At 39.4% G+C, this 20402-nt stretch overlaps 1 protein-coding gene across 4 annotated transcripts; it reads right to left on the bottom strand.

Annotated features, from left to right (window-relative positions):
* On the bottom strand, positions 1-19839 carry CSNK1D (casein kinase 1 delta). 4 transcript variants are annotated; one of them, XM_064395407.1, is made up of 10 exons: positions 19518-19839; positions 16536-16646; positions 14705-14853; positions 13993-14221; positions 13428-13598; positions 11791-11939; positions 11046-11217; positions 10598-10737; positions 3945-10487; positions 1-2122 (listed from the first exon to the last, which is right to left on the bottom strand). In XM_064395407.1, the coding sequence occupies exons 1-9, from the start codon at positions 19591-19593 to the stop codon at positions 10461-10463; spliced, it is 1224 nt and encodes a 407-aa protein (XP_064251477.1). In that variant the 5' UTR covers positions 19594-19839; the 3' UTR covers positions 1-2122; positions 3945-10460. The 4 variants fall into 4 exon arrangements, with proteins under 4 accessions (XP_064251477.1, XP_064251476.1, XP_064251475.1 ...); XM_064395406.1 differs by having other exon boundaries at positions 3945-4011; positions 19518-19838; XM_064395405.1 differs by lacking the exon at positions 3945-10487 and having other exon boundaries at positions 19518-19838.
* Positions 19840-20402: the final 563 nt, after the last annotated feature.

Genomic DNA, 20402 nt, shown 5'->3' with positions numbered 1-20402 from the left:
GAAGTTATTATGAATGTATTTACACAACTGTTAAAGTACACAAATACAGTGGCAGTACAAATGAAGTGCTTTGAGATACTGGTTTATACACAGGTTTTTAAAGACAGTCTATTTTGTGCATGATGGAATTTAACTATTATGAGGACAAAAACTGCCCACAAGTGAGTACAATTCTAGAAGTCTGCAGTCAACTTTTAAGTATAGTACAGCAATCTAATGGTCCAGATACATAGGAAATAAAAAGGCTGCTTTTTTAAGTCCCTCAAACATGACACTATTAACCACAGATATTTACAAGGAAAGCACAGTGAAGTGTAAAACCGCTCAAATAGTACTGCACATGCCTAAAATACCAAAGTTTATAGTAACTGAGGAAATAATTATCTTATGCAAACTTACCAATCAATCAAATTCTCAAGCTTTTCCACTATACTCTCCCCAAACACACATCTCCCCAGTCTGACCCAGAGTACACACAAGCAAATAGCTATGTTATGAAAGCATCCAAAGAAGAATGATAATACTTGGCAAAAAAGAATTTGTAAACACCCCTCAAAAAAACAAAAAACAACCTACTCTCCATAAAAATCTGAAGACCAATACACCTTTAAAAATTGTCTCAATTTCTCAAAATACCGAACTGCTCAAACAAAATCTTTGTACATACTTTCCAGCACAGAACCTCCCATAATTTCAGTCACAAGAGTTCTGGCACTGTTCAAAGTACCATAAGGACAGGACACGTACTTTTATGAGACCATTTACAGTAACAGACACTATGAAGAATTTCCCATATTTCACAACCAACAGGAGCCAACAACACCTGCAACAACCTGAGCATGTTGAGTCATTCATGCCTAGATAATGACTCTGGGCATTCTCAGGTTAAATATATTTAAGAATTAAATACGATACGCATCTGAATTGTAAAAATTCTCAGGATTTTATGGCAAGAATAGGTTACTATGTTTGTGGGGATGTTGTTTAGGATTTTTTTGTGTAAGAATTCCTTTTTTGAGTCTTGGCATGTAACAGAAGGCCTAAATCAATGTAGTTATTTATAAACATGTGGATACTGAATGAAACATGTAAATTCAATGAAGATTCAGCAGCAACGTCTATTTTGCACTTGTAATAGTCTCCAAGCTAACCAGTCTCAGCAAAGAGGAAACAAAATTTTCTGAGTAAAAATAATGTCTGAAAGTATCCATTCACCCAAACTAAGCAGAGAGACAGAACAAGCTTTCTAATTCTAAATCCCTCAAATGTCAGTCTTTCACTTTGTTCTTAATGTTCTTTACAAAAAAGAAATTAATCATTACAATCTCTACTATACTTAAGACTCTCCTGCAAGGTATTTAGTTACCCTCTTCTATGAAACACAATGAGTAGTAAAAAATTCATTTGTGCTACACAGAAAGTTAAATGTCCAGTGTGAATGAAGACAGCAAACAGTAAAATAAACTTCTAACAGTTTTAAAATTTTCATGAGAAAACCGATTCAGAATGGGACAATACATGAAAGTAAACAATTTAAATAACAGCAGATGGTTTTGATTCATTTACATGTTCCCTGGCAGACTAATCTTTTAAACAAGAAATTTCAAGTAATTATTTTTAGTTCAGGTTTGTTTATACTCTACATTTTTAAATCAGACAAAAGCAAGAGTTCTTTACAGAGAAGTAAGCCAATAATTTTAGCAAAATGATACAAAACCTTTCTTAAACCAAGTAAAAGATTTATAGTTACAGTAGAATAATAAAAAGGGAGTAAAGTCTGCCGCCTGTGGAGGGAAAACTGAAATGGCCATCCAGTAACAGGCGGTGAACTCTGTAAACCATCTTTCTTTTCCAGCCCTGTTACCACAGGGTTCTCTTAAGGTCATTGGGTTTCTGGCAAAAGCGTCCTGTAATGGCAGCTGCTGGAGTCTCTGCATGTTCCTCCAAGAGCCTTTTAGGTCACATGGAGAACTCAAATTTCCGCTCTAGTTTAGGGTATATTTGCTAGTAAAGCCATTGGTAACATGGGAGATCAGCCATGCATTATCTGCCCTCCATGGCAAAATAATTTTCATCGGTGCACAGCAGACTGGAGAACACTGGTAGTAACCCGAGCAGGAATCTACCAAAGCCAAAAAACAAGACAATATCAGCACATATCCTTCCAGTTAACATACAAGTGTCTTGCAATGTACTTCTAAACTATTAATTGCCAAAATTTAAGTGCGTGAATTTAAAATCCAATGAGCAATACAATGTTTCAAACCCACCTGTAGCTACACAAAGTTCCCTATACTTTTCCTCTTTTATTAGAAGTTAACATAAAAAATTCACCTCTCCAGCCAGAACGGATATTTTGAAGAAAATTAGACAGAGCATAAACATGTACAGAATAAAGAACCAACCAGATGAAAACACTGAGAATGCACAGTAATAGACTCAATGGATAATTAATTTTAAAAAAATTACGAAGGTAAAAAGAAATTCATTATTTTCAATAGCTTTTCTCTTTCCATGGGACACTCTGTTAAAAGATACTTCTTGTATTACCATAGTTTGACCTACTGAAGTAAGTGTAGCATTATTTCTTACCACCTTCACCATGAAAGTGAAAAACAACCATATATCTCTGCAACTGAAGAAGCGAGAAACATCTAAGTAGCTGGATCAGTATTCAGTATTTGTTTCAGTTGTGAACAGCTACAAATACTAAGGCATACAGTATAGGCCAACCAAGGCAGGCACAGTCCAGACCAGAACGCGCATGTCTCTTGCATACAGGCTTTTCAATGCAAAGCTTTAGGTTTGCTTTTTTTATTTTTTTTTATTTTTTACTAAGATCTGATAACTGGTCTTTAAAGTGTTAAGCTGTCATTTATAGTTGGATCTTTTTAATGCTATAACTGTTCACGAAGCAGGTTGTGCAGAGTCAGCCAAGCACACAAAGCAGAAGGAGAAAACAGAAGAGAAATAGCAGGATTCTTCACCAGCTAGAGATACAGGATTAATGCAAGCTTAGGCTTTATAGAGAAAGTGAGACAGCAGACAAGAGTTATACAACAGAATTTATTAAGGAACAGAAAAATCTCACAGCTTTTTTTTTTAATAAGTAGCAAATCAAAGAAGCTCTTGAAGTACTCAAGATAAAGCATCCCTCAGCCACTAAGGTTCAGATTCCAACTGGAAGCTGTTATTTCTCATATGAAACCTGTTATTGCCAAAAGCAGAACAGACTAAAAAGCCAAAAGCTGCACACAGAAAGGCAGAAACTTCTACTGGACTGAACAGTGGAAAGGACTTTGTAATACCTAAATTCAAGTCTGTCTACCTCTGAGATGCTCGTGGTCAGCTATTCCTGTTGGTATGTGGACTTTTTTTTTAAATACAGATCTGAACAGATCTGAGTATTTTTAAAATGAGAGCTCATAAGGCATGGATAAGAATATAAAACAGTGAAAAATGGACATGACTGTATTAGAACATTCCATTCACGAAAAGACAAGACAGAGCCTCATTTGAGCAATACTGTCAATTGAGTCTTCATACAGGTACTTTGCTTTTATAATTCTGAAGCAGATCTGGTTTTTAATGGATGACATACTGCTGCATCAATATCCTTGGAGAGACGTAATTCTCATACAGCTAAAATTTCAACTTGGTTATTTCACTTTATTGTTGATACTTGAAAAATTTTAGGGACCTTTTAAATCACTATTATTGTCAATTCGGCTTAAGAGTCCAAGTGGAACAGCAGCAATAACTCAGCTTTTGGAAAGACATTTACTTTTAAGGTAGAAAAAAAATCAATGCTTCACCAAGCATCTGACCAGAAGGCACAGATACAACTATGAGATCACACGAGTAGAAGAAGCAAAGTCGGATGTTTCCAAAGAGTTTTTTCCCCACCCCATACAAAGTTTTGGTGTCTAATGAGAAGCACTCACCCAGTGCTGCCTTCCAACGAAAGGAGACGAGCAGCTACTTGCCATGGTGTTCGAAAGGAATGCTATTCTGAGGTAGGGGAAAAGACAGCAATTTTTAACAGTTCCACTGCCCCAATATATAAAGATGTCTTAACAAAAATCCAACCTGAACTTGCTGTAGCAACTCTATCTTTTGAGAAGCTCTGATTTCAGATTTCTGTAAGACATTTCTATCATATTAAGAGGCACGTAAAAGAAACAAATCATTAATCCTCAAAGGAAGCTGACAGAGTCAGAAGAACAATGCAGAGTATGATGCCTATTAAGATGGATACGTGGAGAAAGATTTGTGGATGCAGAAATGGAAAATGAAGAAGCACTGGAAGTATGGCACAACACTTAAGTTATTCAATGCCACTGTTGGCTATAGTCTTCTAAAAACTTCTTCCATCAAAGAGACTTAATCAAATATTACTTTGTGCAGCATTTCAATCCTTCCTTCAAACTACAGAGAATACCTCTATTATCTATGGGAATTTGCCACAGCTTTGACTGTTGGGTGCTGAACATTCTACATTCAAGAAAAAAAAAATTAAACAACTTACTGCGTAACCACGAGCAGTCAGACTGAACCTTTTGTTGAAGGAAATGAAGACTACTCACCCATAACTAGATCTTGAGATGATCACTGCTTTCAGGATGCAGTCTGTGCATGTGGACCAGCAGAACTGATTCAAAGTAGTTTTTACTAGAATACTCATTACCTCATTTACTACACCTCTTAATGTTTAGAAACTTTGTGTAAAGGAGACTTAGGGAACAATTCACTTAGAGAGTTTAAGAGCAGAAGGATCTTTTAACATCTGGTATGATTTTCTGTCTAACACTTTCCACATAGAGCTGTAATTTAGGCTTGCTTTAAACTTGAACACACCACTTAGAAATGAATCCAGTATCAATGCAAAGGCAGCGAGGAGAGATGATGACCTACTTATTTTAGAAGTTGTTTCAGTAGGTAACTACTTTCACTTAGACCTCTATTTTGCCTTTCTTTACTTGTGAGTAGTTTTAATTTTATGCAATAGGTTCTTCACATGTTTTCTCCTTAAACATTAATTCCTCTTAAAATCATTGTGTCCAACACTACACCAACTCACTCAAAACATTTTCTTAGCTTTTTGTACAAACTGAAGGAAGTAGATTTGAAACTCTTACACTGTACAATCTGTTCTCCCAATCCATCTTACTAATAACACAAAACAACATCTCCACGTCTGTTCATTACTGCATCATACATAGATTCAAGGAGGAAATTGTGCCTTTTCATTACGGAAACCACACTAACCTCTCCAACATTAGATCTGCCTCCTCAGTCATTAATTACCACAGATACAGTTCCCCCATTCAGGAAAACAGCCTCTACTTCTTCATCCTAGACAGAATTCGGAGTACTGCAGGTATACACATCAGTTCCCACTGATGTTTATCACTGTGAACTCACAATATGCAGGTTTTTTGCTGTTGCATTCACTTCATATAATCCAGAAAAGTACTGAATAACATATGCCATAGAATTTACATAATTTCATTAGAAACACTTAAGTTTCATGAGCCATTTCTTAACACAGTTACTCCAATAACTTTGGAGTAGTTGTTACTCCAATAAATGCTCATTACTTAGTGTTAGAAACTGCATGTCTTTTATAAGGAGAATGACTTAGGTGCTATGCGGACACCGTCTTGGATGCCAGGAATGACACACCTATTTTGCTATGCTTACCAATTACCATTTTTCCACGAGCATTAAATTTCTCTGAGAATGCCTAGTTTTCACAAGAGAACTCCAGTTCCTACAATTTGCATTCACAGCCTTGGTTTTTCAGTTTCAGTCTGATTTGATCAGAATTCAGTTTGGAAAAAAGAAAGATAAACACATGGAGTAGTCATCTTTAAGAACTCTACTTAGAGGCAAGTAGCTTTCCTTGTCTGTGTAACCTCTGTCCATTTAATTGTCTGGAATTTAACAAGCAGCAGCATTTCCTCTAGATGAATAGAGGTGGAGATTACAGATGCATCGCTGCCTTACCAAACCAAAGCATAAAGTAAATGAAGTAACAAAACTAACGTATCAAGTTATAAATAAGAACTCTAACAAGTCTGTAGATATACATGGTAAATGCTAAATGTTGCTTTCTACCAGGAGTATGGCTTAAGCACTCCCTGAAAAAGGACCTGTGGTAGTATATTTACTTAAGACTTACTAAGGAAACTGGCACACTTGGAATGGACATGGACAAGCAATTGTTATTCTTTATGATTCTCTTGATAAGAAGAGATACAGATGACTCTATATTCTTACATCTCTCCAATCAAAATTTGCTTTAATGACTTTACCATGTAACTCGGATACTTTAGGTTTTCCTAAGAACAAGGTATAAAGATAATGGGAAACTCATGGCTCTAACTGTTGACCTGGCTAACATCTAAGGATAAACTTTGATTACAGAAGAGCTACTTTAGTATTATGAAAACTGTAAAGAGCATAATCTATCAACACCTGCAACTTGCATCATCCTGCCTGCTGGATGAGAGTGACAACTGGGAAAATGAAAAGAGAATTTTCTCTAGCAAGCTCAAGTTGCAGTGTTACAAGCTATAGTCTGAATAAAGTGTTTCAGCCACATCACCCAAATTGCAGAGGTGAAGGCAGGGATTGGGAAAATGAAGAACCATCCACTGTGGAAGATGACCAGGTTTGGGACTCTTTAAGGAACCTGAAAGTGCACGAGTCTGTGGGACCTGATGACATCCATCCATCCATGGGTTCTGAGAAATCGGGCTGAGTAAATGGCTACACCACTATCCATCATATTTGAGATGTCATGGCAGTCCAGTGTAGATCCCTCTGACTGGAAACGGGAAACCAAAACCCCCAGTTTTATAAAGGGAAATATGACACAGGGAACTACAGGCCAGTCTCACCTCAGTGCCTGGCAAAGTCATGTAACAGATCCTCTTGGAAACTATGCTAAAGCACGTGGAGAACAAGGAGGTGATTTTGTCTTAGACAACATAGCTTCACTAAATGTAAATTGTGCCAAACAAATTCAGCAACCTTCTATGGTTCGTCTAAGCAGCGGCGGACGAGGGAAGAGCCACATGTCATCCACCCGGACTTGTGCAAAGCACTGGATGCTGTGTTGCATGATATCCCTGTCTCTAAATTGGAAAGACACAGATTTGACACATGGACCACTTGGTGGATAAGGAACTGGCCGGATGGTTGCACTCAAAGAACTGTGGTCAGTGAGTCGATGTCCAAGTGGAAAACAGTGAAGAGTGGCGTTTGTTCCTCAGTATTGGGACCGATGCTGTTCAAAATCTTTGTCAGCAACATGGACAGTGGAAAGAAGTGTACCTCAGCAAATTTGCTGACAACAACAAGCTGTGTGGTGCAGTCAGTTTGCTGTAAGGAAAGGGATGCCATCCAATGAGACCTTAACAAACTTGATAAGTGGGTCTCTGGGAGCTGCACATAGCTCAACAAGGTCAAGCGCGAAGTCCAGCATGTGGGTCAGGTCAGCCGCAAGCATACGTACAGGCTGGGTGAAGAATGGATCAAAATTAGCTGTGGGGAGAAAGACCTGGGTGTGTTCATGGATTAGAAGCTCAACATGACTCAGCCAATGTGTACCTGCAGCCCAGAAAGCCAATCGCGTCCTGGGCTGCATCAAAAGAAAAGTGACCAGCAACTCGAGAGAGGGGATTCTTGCCCTCTATTCTGCTCTTGTGAGACCCCAGCTGGAGTACTGTGTCCAGGTCTGGGGCCCCCAACACAAGAACAATACTGACAATGCTAGAATGAGTCCAGAGGAGAACCACTAAGTTGACAAGAGGGCCGGAGCACCTCTCCTATGAAAACAGGCTGAGAGAGTTGGGGCTGTTCAGCCTGAAGAAGAGAAGACTTTGGGGAGAACTAAGAGTAGCCCTGCAGTACCCAAAGCTTATAAGAAGGCTGAAGAGGGGCTGTTCACATGGCATGTAAAAAGTGCACGTAGTGACAGGACAAGGGTGAATGGCCTTAACTTGAAGGATGGTAGATTCATTCATTAGGAAGAAATTCTTTACTATAAGGGCAGTGAGGCATTAGAACAGGTTGCCTACAGAGGTCGTGGACTCCCCATCTTAGGAGATGTTCAAGGCCAGGCTGAATGAGGTTCTGAGTAACCTGGCCTACTGGAAGGTTCTTTGCCCATGGCAGGGAAGTCGGAATGAGGTGATCTTTAAGACCCCTTCCAATCCAACTCATTCCCCCAGCAAATCTCTCTTTCCCTCCAACTGCAACAGGCCCACGGGAATCTGTTCAAATTACACTACAGTTACACACTTATTTGGTCACCATGAGTAGATAACAGCACTGGTTCACTTTCTTAAGAACTAAATGAATACAGCAGTCAATGAATTATTAGTTCTAACAAACTTAAGAGAAGATCCTGACTAGGCCACTTTTGAGACTGTAAAGAAGTCAACCAAGCGATCCTATACTTGGAGCAGAGTGTTAAAAACAGCAGGTATGGAACGTGCCATTAAGCCAGATGGAACTGTTGGTCCATATCACAAATTACACATCTGGATGTTTGAAGACCACTCAGAAAACTGCCCTCACAGTATTTACATTCTACAGGCCAGGCAGAACCAAAATGGATCCACAAGCCCAATTTTATTACTTGTATCTTGAAATGTTTACAATAGTGTCACCTGCACAACAAGTGACACGTCACGAACATAGCAAATACATTAAAGATGTACTTGCACCTAAAACAATCAAGTGGCATTGCTGCATTTCTGTCTGTTACTACTGTAACTCATTTATCTGACTCTTAACAGAGACAAAGCATCTGAGATTTGCTCAGAATGCCAAAGACCTGGCATACACACTTTGCCAAGAAACCATCTTGATATTAAAGTAAATGTTCAGGGAGAAGTCTGCATCACAGCCTCACAGAATATCCAAGGTCAAAAAGGACCCCTGGAAATCATGTAGCCAAATCCCACTGCCCAAAGCACAGTCAACTAGAGCAGGCCACTCAGGACAATGTCCAGTTGGGCTCCAAGTAATTTGGAAAATGGAGACTCCACAACTGGCAATCTGTTAGTCCCTGCCCACCTTCATAGTAAAAAAGTTTCTCTGTATGTCTAAATGGAATTTCCTGTATTTCAATTTGTGCCCACTCTTCACCGTCCATTCACTGGATATTGCTGCAAACACTCTCGCTGCACCTTACATTCTTCTAATAGGTATTTCTGCAAATTTACAAGATCCGTAACTATGCACAATTGTCCCCTCTTTGTTTTTAAACTATTTTACAATACTTCAACGTGAGAATTTCTGGTGGCAAGAACAGCAGTTCAGTGAACAATATAAGATGGTGAAACTTGTACCAAAGCCAGTACAGAAAACCTCACCTATACCCTATTCTTGCCCAGTCATTTCTGCTCCTGAACTGTTCATCCCTTGTGCAAGCACAAGTATCTGTGCAGCTACATGGTGAAACAACTCATTCAGCTCAAACCCCCCTCTGCCCCAAACCCCACTTTGCTTTTATCACAATGGAATTGTTTCTGCAACCCATTTCACTCTCAGTCTTCATTATACATATCCACTTGGCCCCCATCTAAAAAACTGTTCTTTCAAGCAGAAAGATTTCATACATAAGAACATGTACTATCCAAAAGTAATTAACGCTGCCAATTAAAAGATGAAGCTAAAAGGAACCAAGTTAATTTTTTGTCAATGTGTTCGGACAACAAGGAACAAGTCCCTGGCAAAAATTATGCAGTTAGAGGTCCTGCACAGTAGTGAGGCATGATGGAAAAACCCCTAGGTCACTGCAATAGTCCCCCTAATATACTGCTTTCCAAGAAATATTGCAGAATGTCTATAGATTGGCTGATTTCCATTTCGTAAGTAAGACTGAAAGTAAATTGTACAAAGCCAAGCCACACACTGTTTGGGACAAGACTGTCAATATGTTGAGGAAGGAATGTTTTAGCTACAGCACAGAGCTAGAAATACATTTAACACTGTTAGCCCTAAAAAGAAAGACTCCTAAAATTTCTTTGCAAAGTCACTGTGAGCAGCAAGGATGATTTCAGTGCTGACTATGAATAATTATCATTTATCCTCCTGCCACTCTCTTGAAATGAGCCTTCTGCAACATATCCATCATCCATGCATGTGGCCTCTTATGGGCTCTGAATTAAGAACACTGCACTACAACTTTCTTCACTATTGCACCTTCACCAAATGCTTCTTGCCTTTTCTGTATTGTCTGCTCTGTTGATTTGGAAACAAGATTCACTACTGACTCTTACACTGCTTCTTCACTGATAACAGATATAAGAAACTCAATGAGTCAAGGAGCTAAATCCCCTAATAGTAGGTTAAAATGCTGCACCTCTAGAATTTTGTATCCTCTCATTGCTGTCAAGGTAATAATAAAAATTTCTTTACACCTGTATCATTCAGGCTTAATGTCAAGCATTTCCATGAATGAACATCACCTGCAAAAACAGTATGAAATCACATCAATTACCTGGTAAGTTCTTTTGGCAAATTAACTTTATCAAATCGCCCTCATTTTTTCCAATACACAGATTTATTTTTTTTTTACCTGCGAAGTTGACATGCGAGAGGTATCTTGTCGGCCTGTTAAATCAGATGAGGAGATATTGACTGGGGCACCACGATGCAATCTCATACTCACTTTCCTTTCTCTTTCCATACCGGATACTGGCCGAGGAGAGGTGTTGGCTGTGAGAAAAACAGCATTAGATTCTCATAACGAGAAATGCCATGTTAGCATGGTCACTGGAAAAATTATACTCTTGCTGTGTGCACATAAAAATTCCACATAACCAAACAAGAAATCAAGGCCGTTGTTTGACATTTCATAGAAATACAAGTATCAATTGCCAGGCAATGAGCGTATGCAAATACCTTCAATCTACTAAAAAGCAAGGGAGAAAAAAATCAAACCAAAAGGCCAAACTCTGCCCAGAGATAAACTGCCAATTAGAATAGTCTACAAGAAGCACTTACCCAGGTACTTGCTTACTTACCAGCATGTGAAGTTGGGGTAAGGGGAGTAGGAGGAGCTACATCTTGTGTTCCTCTTAGCCTGCCAGAAGCAGTGGAGGGTAATCCACGTACAGCTGGATTTCGTGTGTGTCTTAATCTTTCCTCTCGTTCCCGCCTTTCACGTTCAGCATCTTCAGCTGCTCTGCTTGCACCCTATGGGTCAAGACTTGTGAACAACTTCACGGATTATTGAGCTTACAACTACATGTTTGGATAAAAGTATTGAAAAGGAAGAACTGAACAATGTGTGAACCGAAGTTTGAGAAGGCACCAACTGCTTTGGTAAAATTTCTTGAGAATTGCCATAACTTTCGTTCATACAGCTGCTTGGATAGTCTTCAAAATGTTAATGCACACATGTACTGCTATGGCAGCTGGACACCTCCTCAAATGTTGCAAATGACCCATGTTAAAGATCAAAGTGGGAGAAAGTAATAATTTCACAACCTAGCCTGGTGACTGCCCTAAAGGATCTAAGAAGCCTTCCACATTAAAAGCCTTGTAACTAATTTAGTTGTCATCCAAGCCTTATAGCATGGAGCCCATATGTCCTGCCTTTCTCCTCATTTCCTGATCTTTCTGACTACACAGTAGAGTTGCTAAGAGGAAATATGGAAGACAATTTTACAGTATCAGTTAAGATACTCAAAACTGACAATGCAGTAACAAAACCCAACCAAAACCGTTAAAAATTTAAAGTTTTAGAAAGCTGTGTGAGCTACTCACAAATTTCAGCATGTTCCAGTCAAATACATAGTCATAGGAGAATCCTTGCCGATGAAAAAGGTTTCTGAATAATTGCCTTAGATAGGAATAGTCCGGCTTGTCATCAAAACGCAAAGAACGGCAGAAATTCAAGTATGTGGCAAATTCAGCTGTAATTAAAGGAAGCCTGTTTTTTATCTTCAGCTTCACATTGGCTTTTTGTAATTCTGAGTCAAAAATACCCAAACCACCCCGAACCTGAAAAGCAGGAAATCTTCTTAACATAAGAAAAAGAATAGTGATCTAATACTAAAAATCCACTAAAGGAAACACTATCATGTCAACCCTGAAAAATAAATTATTTTTTTCTATCACAGAGAAGGCAAAGATCTCATTTGTCAATAGCACAGAGGACCCAATAGCACAGTTCTTTAACCAACAGCTGGTGGGGGAGAAAAGGTTTAACACTTTGCTTGGAATATACTGAACGCAATTTATTGTGGGACATGGAACAGCATTTCTTTGCTAAGGCACATAGAGATTAATGTCTGCTGTGTCACGAAACACACAAAAACTTTATCTCCCAGGTAAGTCACGCAACATTTTTAATATGCAATAGTCTGAAACTTGTTTTTAAATGGCAAGCAAAATATTACAAAGCAAAAAAAAAATTAATACTGTAGTGAATTCAGTGCACCAGAGAAAATCAGCAGTATCAAAATACTTGCTTTTGACTTTAGATCTTCCCAAATGAAACACGATAATAAATTATATTAAGAAAGAAATTCTAACAAATGGCACAAGAGAAGCTGATTAGTCTTCCCTGCCTGTAAACCCCAGAGAAAACATGTAATTCATGAATAAAAATGAACATGTATGGAGCAACATTTGAAACACATAAAAATTATGAATTTTCATACAACCCAAACAAAAACTATAGTTCTTGTCATTGTAACTAGTTGACAAAGCCAAGAGGGTGAAGAGACAGAACTCTCTGTGAAATGAAAACAGTCTCTAATGATAGCTAGTGTTACTATGTTTTAAAACTAATTTAAGTATCATTTTACAATACTCAAAAATGGCTTATTATTGTTTTGGTGTAAATAACAAACTGAGAAACACAACTGCTCTGAGGCATGATGCTAGGATACAGAAGAGTTTATTATGCCTCTCACAAATTCTAATCCATCAGCAAGTGAAACCAGATGAACCTGGGATGATAATTCCCAAGCGAAACAACTGCAGTAGATAAGAGGTGCGTCAGACTACACAATCTAATTCATCCAAGAAACAGGACCCACACAGATAAAGAGGGAATTTGTTAAAATGCTATTTGTCTGTTGTAATTATCCAGCCAACAGGTGCACAAAAAATACAGCGAAAATCAGGGTACCATGCTACCCTTTCTCTTGAGGGCACTTCAACAGTTGAGACAAAGGATCCCTAGAAATGCTCTGTGAACACAAAAGATCTGTCTTCAGCACAGTATTTTTACCACACATGTGGTAAAATTATGGCGGGGTAAGGAAGGGGAAGAGGAAAAGGAGAGAGACAGATGATGAAAAAGAGTAGTAGAATTTAACATAAGGAAAGGAGATGTACCACTAAAACATGAATACATGAACACACAGGCCTAGTGTCCCAGAAGAGTAACTTACAAGGATATCCTTTACACAAAACCTCAATGGGTGTAGACATTTTCTTTTCACTGATACGTTCGTATTTCTGCCTCTTTGTTGCTGCTTTCAGTCCCTGCCAGGGGAGGGAGCCCAGGTTAAAATACATCAGTACATAGCCCAAGGACTCCAAGTCATCTCTGCGAGATTGCTCTACAACAGCATAAAAAAGTGAACTCATTAGGTTTCATTTTCTACTGGCAAAACAAAAGTCTGTGTAACAAGACTGTTATAAAAACCCTTACAAAAACCAGAGACACCTGAGAGCTACTATGCCCATGATAAACTCATTCAATAAAAGAAAAGCCTATTATCCTTGCAGTTATTTAAAATGTGCTAATTCCTGAGCATTACAAACTCAGAATGAACAGATACCTAATACAGACTGAATCCCACCTAATCACGATATGCAAGGCCACGCATGCTGTACTCTTAGTGTCAAAAACAGGGACTGTCTCCTATGCCTCCACAAAGCAACATCCACTTGCACTAAAATTACATGCATCGACACTCTTGAAGTTTGTATTTATTGCTTTCCCCAGCTCACCAATTCCAAGATGAGTGTTGATGGATGCGTAACGGGCAGTTCCCGTTAAGTTTTTATTTTCACGATATGGAATATGTTGGTGAGTTCGAGCATCTCGATACTTCTTTGCTAGTCCAAAGTCTATTATGTAGACAAGATTGCCTTTCTTCCCCAGGCCCATTAAGAAGTTATCTGGCTTCACATCTCGGTGGATGAAGTTCTTAGAGTGAATATATTCAATTCGACTAATCTAAATACAGAACCACAAAAAAAAATCATTGTAGAGAGACTAAGCACACATCTTTTTCTGACAAAACCACTAGCAATTGTGTCTAAATAATGAAAGATGCAATCCCCCTTTTTATTGTAAAATATAAGGGCATTAAAGAGAACATAATTTAGAAGACAACAGAAAAACCTTCTTTCCAGCTCTTTGCCTGTGTCTGTTTCACAAAATCAGGACAATCTGATTCCAAAAACTTTCTTGGGGAAATTTCTTAAGTCTTTGAGCAGTGCAACACCTAGTCTGCAAACAGTGCAGATCCAGTTTTTAAAGAATTGGCAATCACTTTTGATGGGATAGTTTGGATTTACAAAAACAGAGCTACTTTTGAATTTTTTCTCTATTAAAACAGCCTATTCAGCTCTAAATTTTAGAAATAAAACGTGTATGATCAAAAAAATTCAGTATCCCAACATATTTCACTATCAAGATAACAAAGCCATTTCCTACCATTTGGTCAGCAAGTAATAGGACTGTCTTGAGACTAAATTTCCTTGAACAAAAATTGAAGAGATCTTCAAGACTCGGTCCCAACAACTCCATCACCATAACGTTGTAGTCCCCTTCAGCTCCACACCACTTAATTGTGGGAATACCCACTAGGAAAAAATAAATCATTTATTCTGTATAACAATTTGATTTATATAATTCATGCACACAAATCTTCAATGCTCTTAAAATTATTTCTGAGTGTCTTTACCATGAATGTTTCTATTTACACTGAAGCGTAATGTTTTATGTTCAGACAGTCCAAAATTAAATGTGTGATAATTTCCAGCAGAATCAATACAAAATTATAGCAACAGAGGTCTAAAAATAGCCTTTTTTCTTTTCCCCAGAAACCTTCTAGTCTTCATACTTATCTTGTAACTTTAAAGTATTGAGCACCTTTGCTGGATTTGAACCCTAAGCATTTTACCAATATTAATATTCATGTAGTCTCCAAGATGCAACAAGGCACAAATCAGCCGTCTGAAAATAAAACCCTGACAAACCACTAGATACTATAACTGAAGAAGGCCTTAGAAATTAACTCAGCTTCAAAGCCTACAAAATCACCACGAAATATCTGTCTCCTTCATCAAAATTTGCAATGAATTTTTGCCCTTCCTTCATATTCGTGTCTTTCCTTCAGTTCCATGTTATTTGCTGTTTGGTGCATCTCTACCAAAGTAGCATTGTTTATGAGATGCATTATTCATTCAGTTTTACAGTATGATAATTAGCCCAAATTTATGGAGGAAGTCAGGAACCTTTATGGAGGAACCTTATTTCATATAAAAATGTAGAAACACTCAAATATTTTGAAATAAACCTGCACGTAGATAGCCTTATTCAGATTTTCAAATGCCTTACTCGGAGTTAATTCTATGCATTTTGGTGTGAAATGCCATAATTCACTGCATTTACAGGAAGCATGAGTTGTTCTATGAAGGCTATTTCAATTACACACAGGTGGCAACTGAATGAGGTGGGAATTAAAAAATAACTAAATGCAAATACACATTATTATAAATTTTTTGGAGGTCTTATTACCCTACTTGGCACGTACTTGAGATACAGCATGGAATGCACTCTTTATGCAAACCATATCCGCATTTAGGAAGAATTCAAGGGACTATGAAACAACCACAAAACTGTACTACACCAGGTTTAAGTCCCAGAACTGCACAGGAATGTTAGGTTTCTGGAATTCCAAAATATATAAGTTACTGTAGCAAAGCAACACACAGTAGCTACAAAGTTGCTGCATTCCTATTCCCCACTACTAATGCCATTTTGTCTTTGAACTCTCCCAGCAAAGAAATATTTTTAACACAGAAAAAAGAATACTAACATGCACAACAAAAATTAACCTGATGTTTAAAACTTTAGAATTGTGCTACCATAATAAGCAAGTCAAGGTTAAATGGTCCAAAGGTTAAATGGTCCAAAGTAGTAGTTACCATCTTTCAGTGATCCATGAGAATCAGAAATAAATCACTGTTCTGGGACCAAGCTTTGTTTCACATTGCACAAGGTCCTTCCATTTTAATACTTCAGGAACCATGAGAAACTTTGGAGAATCTTACTGGTTATCATGAAGCATGATAGCCATGGATTTGGAACTGCTCCTCTACAACCCTTGCTGAACTGAAATGCTTCTCTTCGTCTACCCTCATACCTTTCCCACCTTCTCCTTACTTCTCAAAACAGATCCCAAACATTAACTTTCAGGTGGCAGATAGATCAAAGGTGCAAAAGCATTAAAATCTTCGAAGAAGGAAAATAGTTTGCTTGCCTCCACCCTGCATCATTTTGTAGATTTTACTCTCGATGTGGAGCTGAGGATGTTTGGTTTTCACACATTCCAACTTTATTGCAACCTCTTCTCCAGCAGCAATATCAGTTCCTAAAACCAGAAGAATTAAAACACTGGTCAAAATATTTTTAAGATGCATTTCCTTTGCCAAGACCGAAACAAAAATGAGCATCAACAAACTACTTCCAAATGGCAAACATCCAGAGATAAAGTACTTTCAGCCACGATTATCTAAAAATTCTTCTGAAACTTTACTCTCCAACAGACTAGGATTACAAGAGACAACTGCATAACAAGAAGCCAAAATTGCTGCTATCCCCATAAAAAAACCCAACCAACCAAAAAACCCCAGAAAAACAACAAAACTAAACCAAGGGGGATGTCTTTCCACTTCCAGTTTGTGGTAAAAATGCTTGGAATTAATGTTTACAAATGTGGCAAACAGACCTGCAAACAGAAGTACCAAGAATTCAAATCACCTCCTCTTATGTCTTGGAAATAGAGACTATGACTTCCCTAGATCTTAACATAGTCCAGCTGTAGCGTGACACCTCATTTTACTTGGCTGGAAGGCAGATCATGTAGACTAAAGAATGTGCAGTCTGCAAAAGCTTTCTTTAAATCTCATTAAATTCTTGTTTTAAGAATCAAAAAACCGCTTACCTGTTCACTTCCAAAGTATGTAGGGAGAAACTGACATTCTTAAATAGAAACAATCAAGAAAATACACACTCTCACAGCCAAGCTACTTACAAACTACAGGAGAAAAGGAAATAGCAAAAGGAAAAGTGTGACACCTCACAGGCATTATCTCCAAGTCTCTCTGCTTTAGGAATTTGGCCCGTTTCTGCTTTACCTCATGGTTCAGGATCATGTGAAGTACATCACCTATGGTTCAATCCGATCCCCACTTTCAAAAGCCTAACTAAAGGTTCCCCTCTACTCTGACATGTCTTCAACACCCTTGTAGCTGCATTTAAGACAAAACCTGGGGACTGGAAATAGGCAAAAATAGTCAAATTTTCATTTTCAAAGCACAAAACTGAGCTGGGAATGTACGCTGAAATAATCTACAAAGTCACTGAGGCCTGTTGGAAAGCACGTCTACTTAAAAATAAATATTGACTTCCAAAATAACTTTAAAAATTATTTTAAGACATTTATGTCTACTGTACAGTCTGAACAATGGAGGAGAAACCAGAATTTTTAAAAAACCAACCACATTTCGTTATCACAACACAGTTTTCAAACATCTGTTCTACCAGACAATGGCAGGCAAAGCAAATGGGACTCTAAAAAAGGCTTCAGTTCTTCAGAGACAGTAATGTCCCCTGGAAAAACAAATGCCACCAGCTGGATCTTCCATTCATGTACTTCCATGCTAGTTCCATGCCTGAGTCATGCCTCCATGTAAACAGAATGACATTTGCAGTAAGCCCCAAGAGTAAATCCATGACAATTCCTTAGAAATAAAAAAAAAAAGTAAAACCCAGAGGATTTATTGCACAAAATTCAGTACGGCATTAATATATACACTAGCATACAGGGAACTATTACTTTCTGTACAACTTCACTGTTGGAAGCTGCATTCGTAGAGATAAAAGTGACACATAAATGTTTCTTTCACTTGCACTTGATATTAATAAAGTAATACAATCTGATTTATCTGAGCAGTAGTCAAGTTTAGATTTTTCAAATCACCTAAGACTTTTCACATTCTAACTGCTGTCTTAATTGCTCCCCAAAATTGCAGTGGAAGCTAACTAGGATTTTTTGCACAGGCTCTACCACAATCTTCTATGGTCACATCTCCAATCCTCTATACATGTATTGCAGAAAGGAAGAATCACATTCTCTGACTCTAGACCATCACATACCTTCAGTTAAAAATGTGTTTTTTTCATCAGGCATATGATCTGTCTTATGGATAACAGTATTTCATTATCTGTAAACAAGCAGCTTTAGGTAACGAATTATTTTGGAACGCCAGCTGTGCACTGCAAGATGTATAGAAAAACAACCCTCACCTCTCATACTGCATGCACTGTAAACGTACCACACAATCTAGCAAGTGACATTATTTTTGTCTTCCGCAAATATGCAGTCAATGAACCTTTACCCTGCAAGTTCCACCTTCCCCTCCTTCCCTGATTTGCTTTTCTAGTTAACACAATTTTCAAAAGCAGAGTACTTGTGTCTACCGGACGGGACATAATGCTCATATTTCTTTGGCTTTAACCCACTTCACGTGGCTTGAGAGTTTGCCAAATATGTGAGTATTTTAAAAATAACTGCTTTCAAAATTTGTTGCACCCACTACGTGTGCTTGTCATAAACAACAGCAGTAGACTATCTCAGAGAGCTACATATAATAATGGACTGGCAAAGACAATTCCAATTCTGTATGTTTTACAATTGTACAGCGATCACGATTAGTCAATGGTCAGCAACAGGACTAGCCAAACTACGACGGCTGTTTGAAGGATTTAAAGATAAACCTAATCACTTGTATTTGTGTAATTTTTTTTTTTAGGCCTCACAGGAGAAAGAAACATCCTTCTGACAACAATTTTTCCTAGTCCACTGCAGCGACATTCAACCCTGGCACGTTTCTTTCCCGAAACGTTTTTCTGAATGCTGTGGGTTGCGGGGTTTTTAGGGTTTATGTGATTTTGGGTTTTTTTCTTCTTTGTTTTCAGATGAGGCGATTTTTACCCTTATGCCCATTTTACAGACTCGAACGGTGCCCAAGGTCACTAGAAAACAATGAGAAGAGGCAGCCGAGTAAACCAGAATTCCCGATTTCCGCACTATCCAAATTAGGGCATGATGTCAACGAAATATTAAATTACTGCTGTTGTGTCCCTAGCCCAGGAACTTGCCCGACCCGGCTAGGCCCTCGATGTTCTCCACACAGCCAGAAAACGGCCACCTAAATCCCCAGCGAGCCATCCTCCTTACCCAGGTAGATATCCCCGAAGGAGCCGCTCCCGATCTTCCGGCCTAACCGGTACCGGTTCCCAACCCTCAGCTCCATGACGGCAGCTCGGCTCGTCCGCGACCCGGTTCTGTTGCTCTGCCCGGCCTGCTGACTCTCGTTCTGATGCCTCACAGTCCTGCGGTTTCGGATGCCATCGCGGCTTTGGTCTCGCCGCTCGATAGGAGCGAGACAGTCAAGACCGTCGCCGCAGCTCCCGAGCAAGATGGACACGGATTCCCGACACGACCGGCGCCTCAGCCCCGCCGGCCCCCAGCCACCATACTGCGTGACCTCACTTCCCTAGCGACGGGGGCGGGGCGCGCTGCCGCAGGCCGGGCGCGCGGCGGGCGGGGCGCGGGCCCGGCCCGGCTCCGCCGCTTTCCCGGGGCGGGGGCGCGGGCCCGGCCCGGCTCCGCCGCTTTCCCGGGGCTCGGCTCGACGGGAGTCGGGTGTAGGTTCCTGCCCCGTCTTATCGCGCCGTCCCAGCCACGTGCCGGGCGGCGAATGAGGTCCTCAGTCTTCCCGGTGCGTGTGGCGTCGTCCGCCCCCGCCCCCGCCCGAGGCCGTCGGTCGCTGCAGTTGACATGAGCTCCGGCAGCGCTTCTTTGCGAGGAGTGCCCGTTTGACCGGGAAGGCGGAAGGGGGTGGATGTGGGACAAAGTCTGAGAAGTGACCCCGCAAATTTCAGGGGAAAACCGTGTCATTCTTGCCGGGGAGGAGTGTTGGGATCTTATCTGTCTCTCCGAGTGAGGAAGAATTTCTCTAAGCATAGTACTAAGCAGATCACCGCCGGCACTGCAGGCCCTGTATGTGTGACCATGTAGTGTCTGCACATGTGAAGCTGTGTATTTGTGAAGCCTCATACT

Source organism: Passer domesticus, chromosome 20 (genome assembly GCF_036417665.1).
Source record: "Passer domesticus isolate bPasDom1 chromosome 20, bPasDom1.hap1, whole genome shotgun sequence".
NCBI lineage: Eukaryota > Metazoa > Chordata > Aves > Passeriformes > Passeridae > Passer > Passer domesticus.
This window is presented reverse-complemented; position numbering and strand designations above follow the sequence as displayed.

Bases quoted from the DNA above. Each gene is read 5' to 3' on its own strand.
- CSNK1D (XM_064395405.1), bottom strand. From the start codon at position 19,593: ATGGAGCTGAGGGTTGGGAACCGGTACCGGTTAGGCCGGAAGATCGGG. The intron at 14,222-14,704 runs GTAGGAAATGGC...TTCTGTATTTAG, and splicing joins TATTACTTGCTGACCAAATG to ATTAGTCGAATTGAATATAT. The intron at 13,599-13,992 runs GTGAGCTGGGGA...ATGCTGTTGTAG, and splicing joins CAACACTCATCTTGGAATTG to AGCAATCTCGCAGAGATGAC.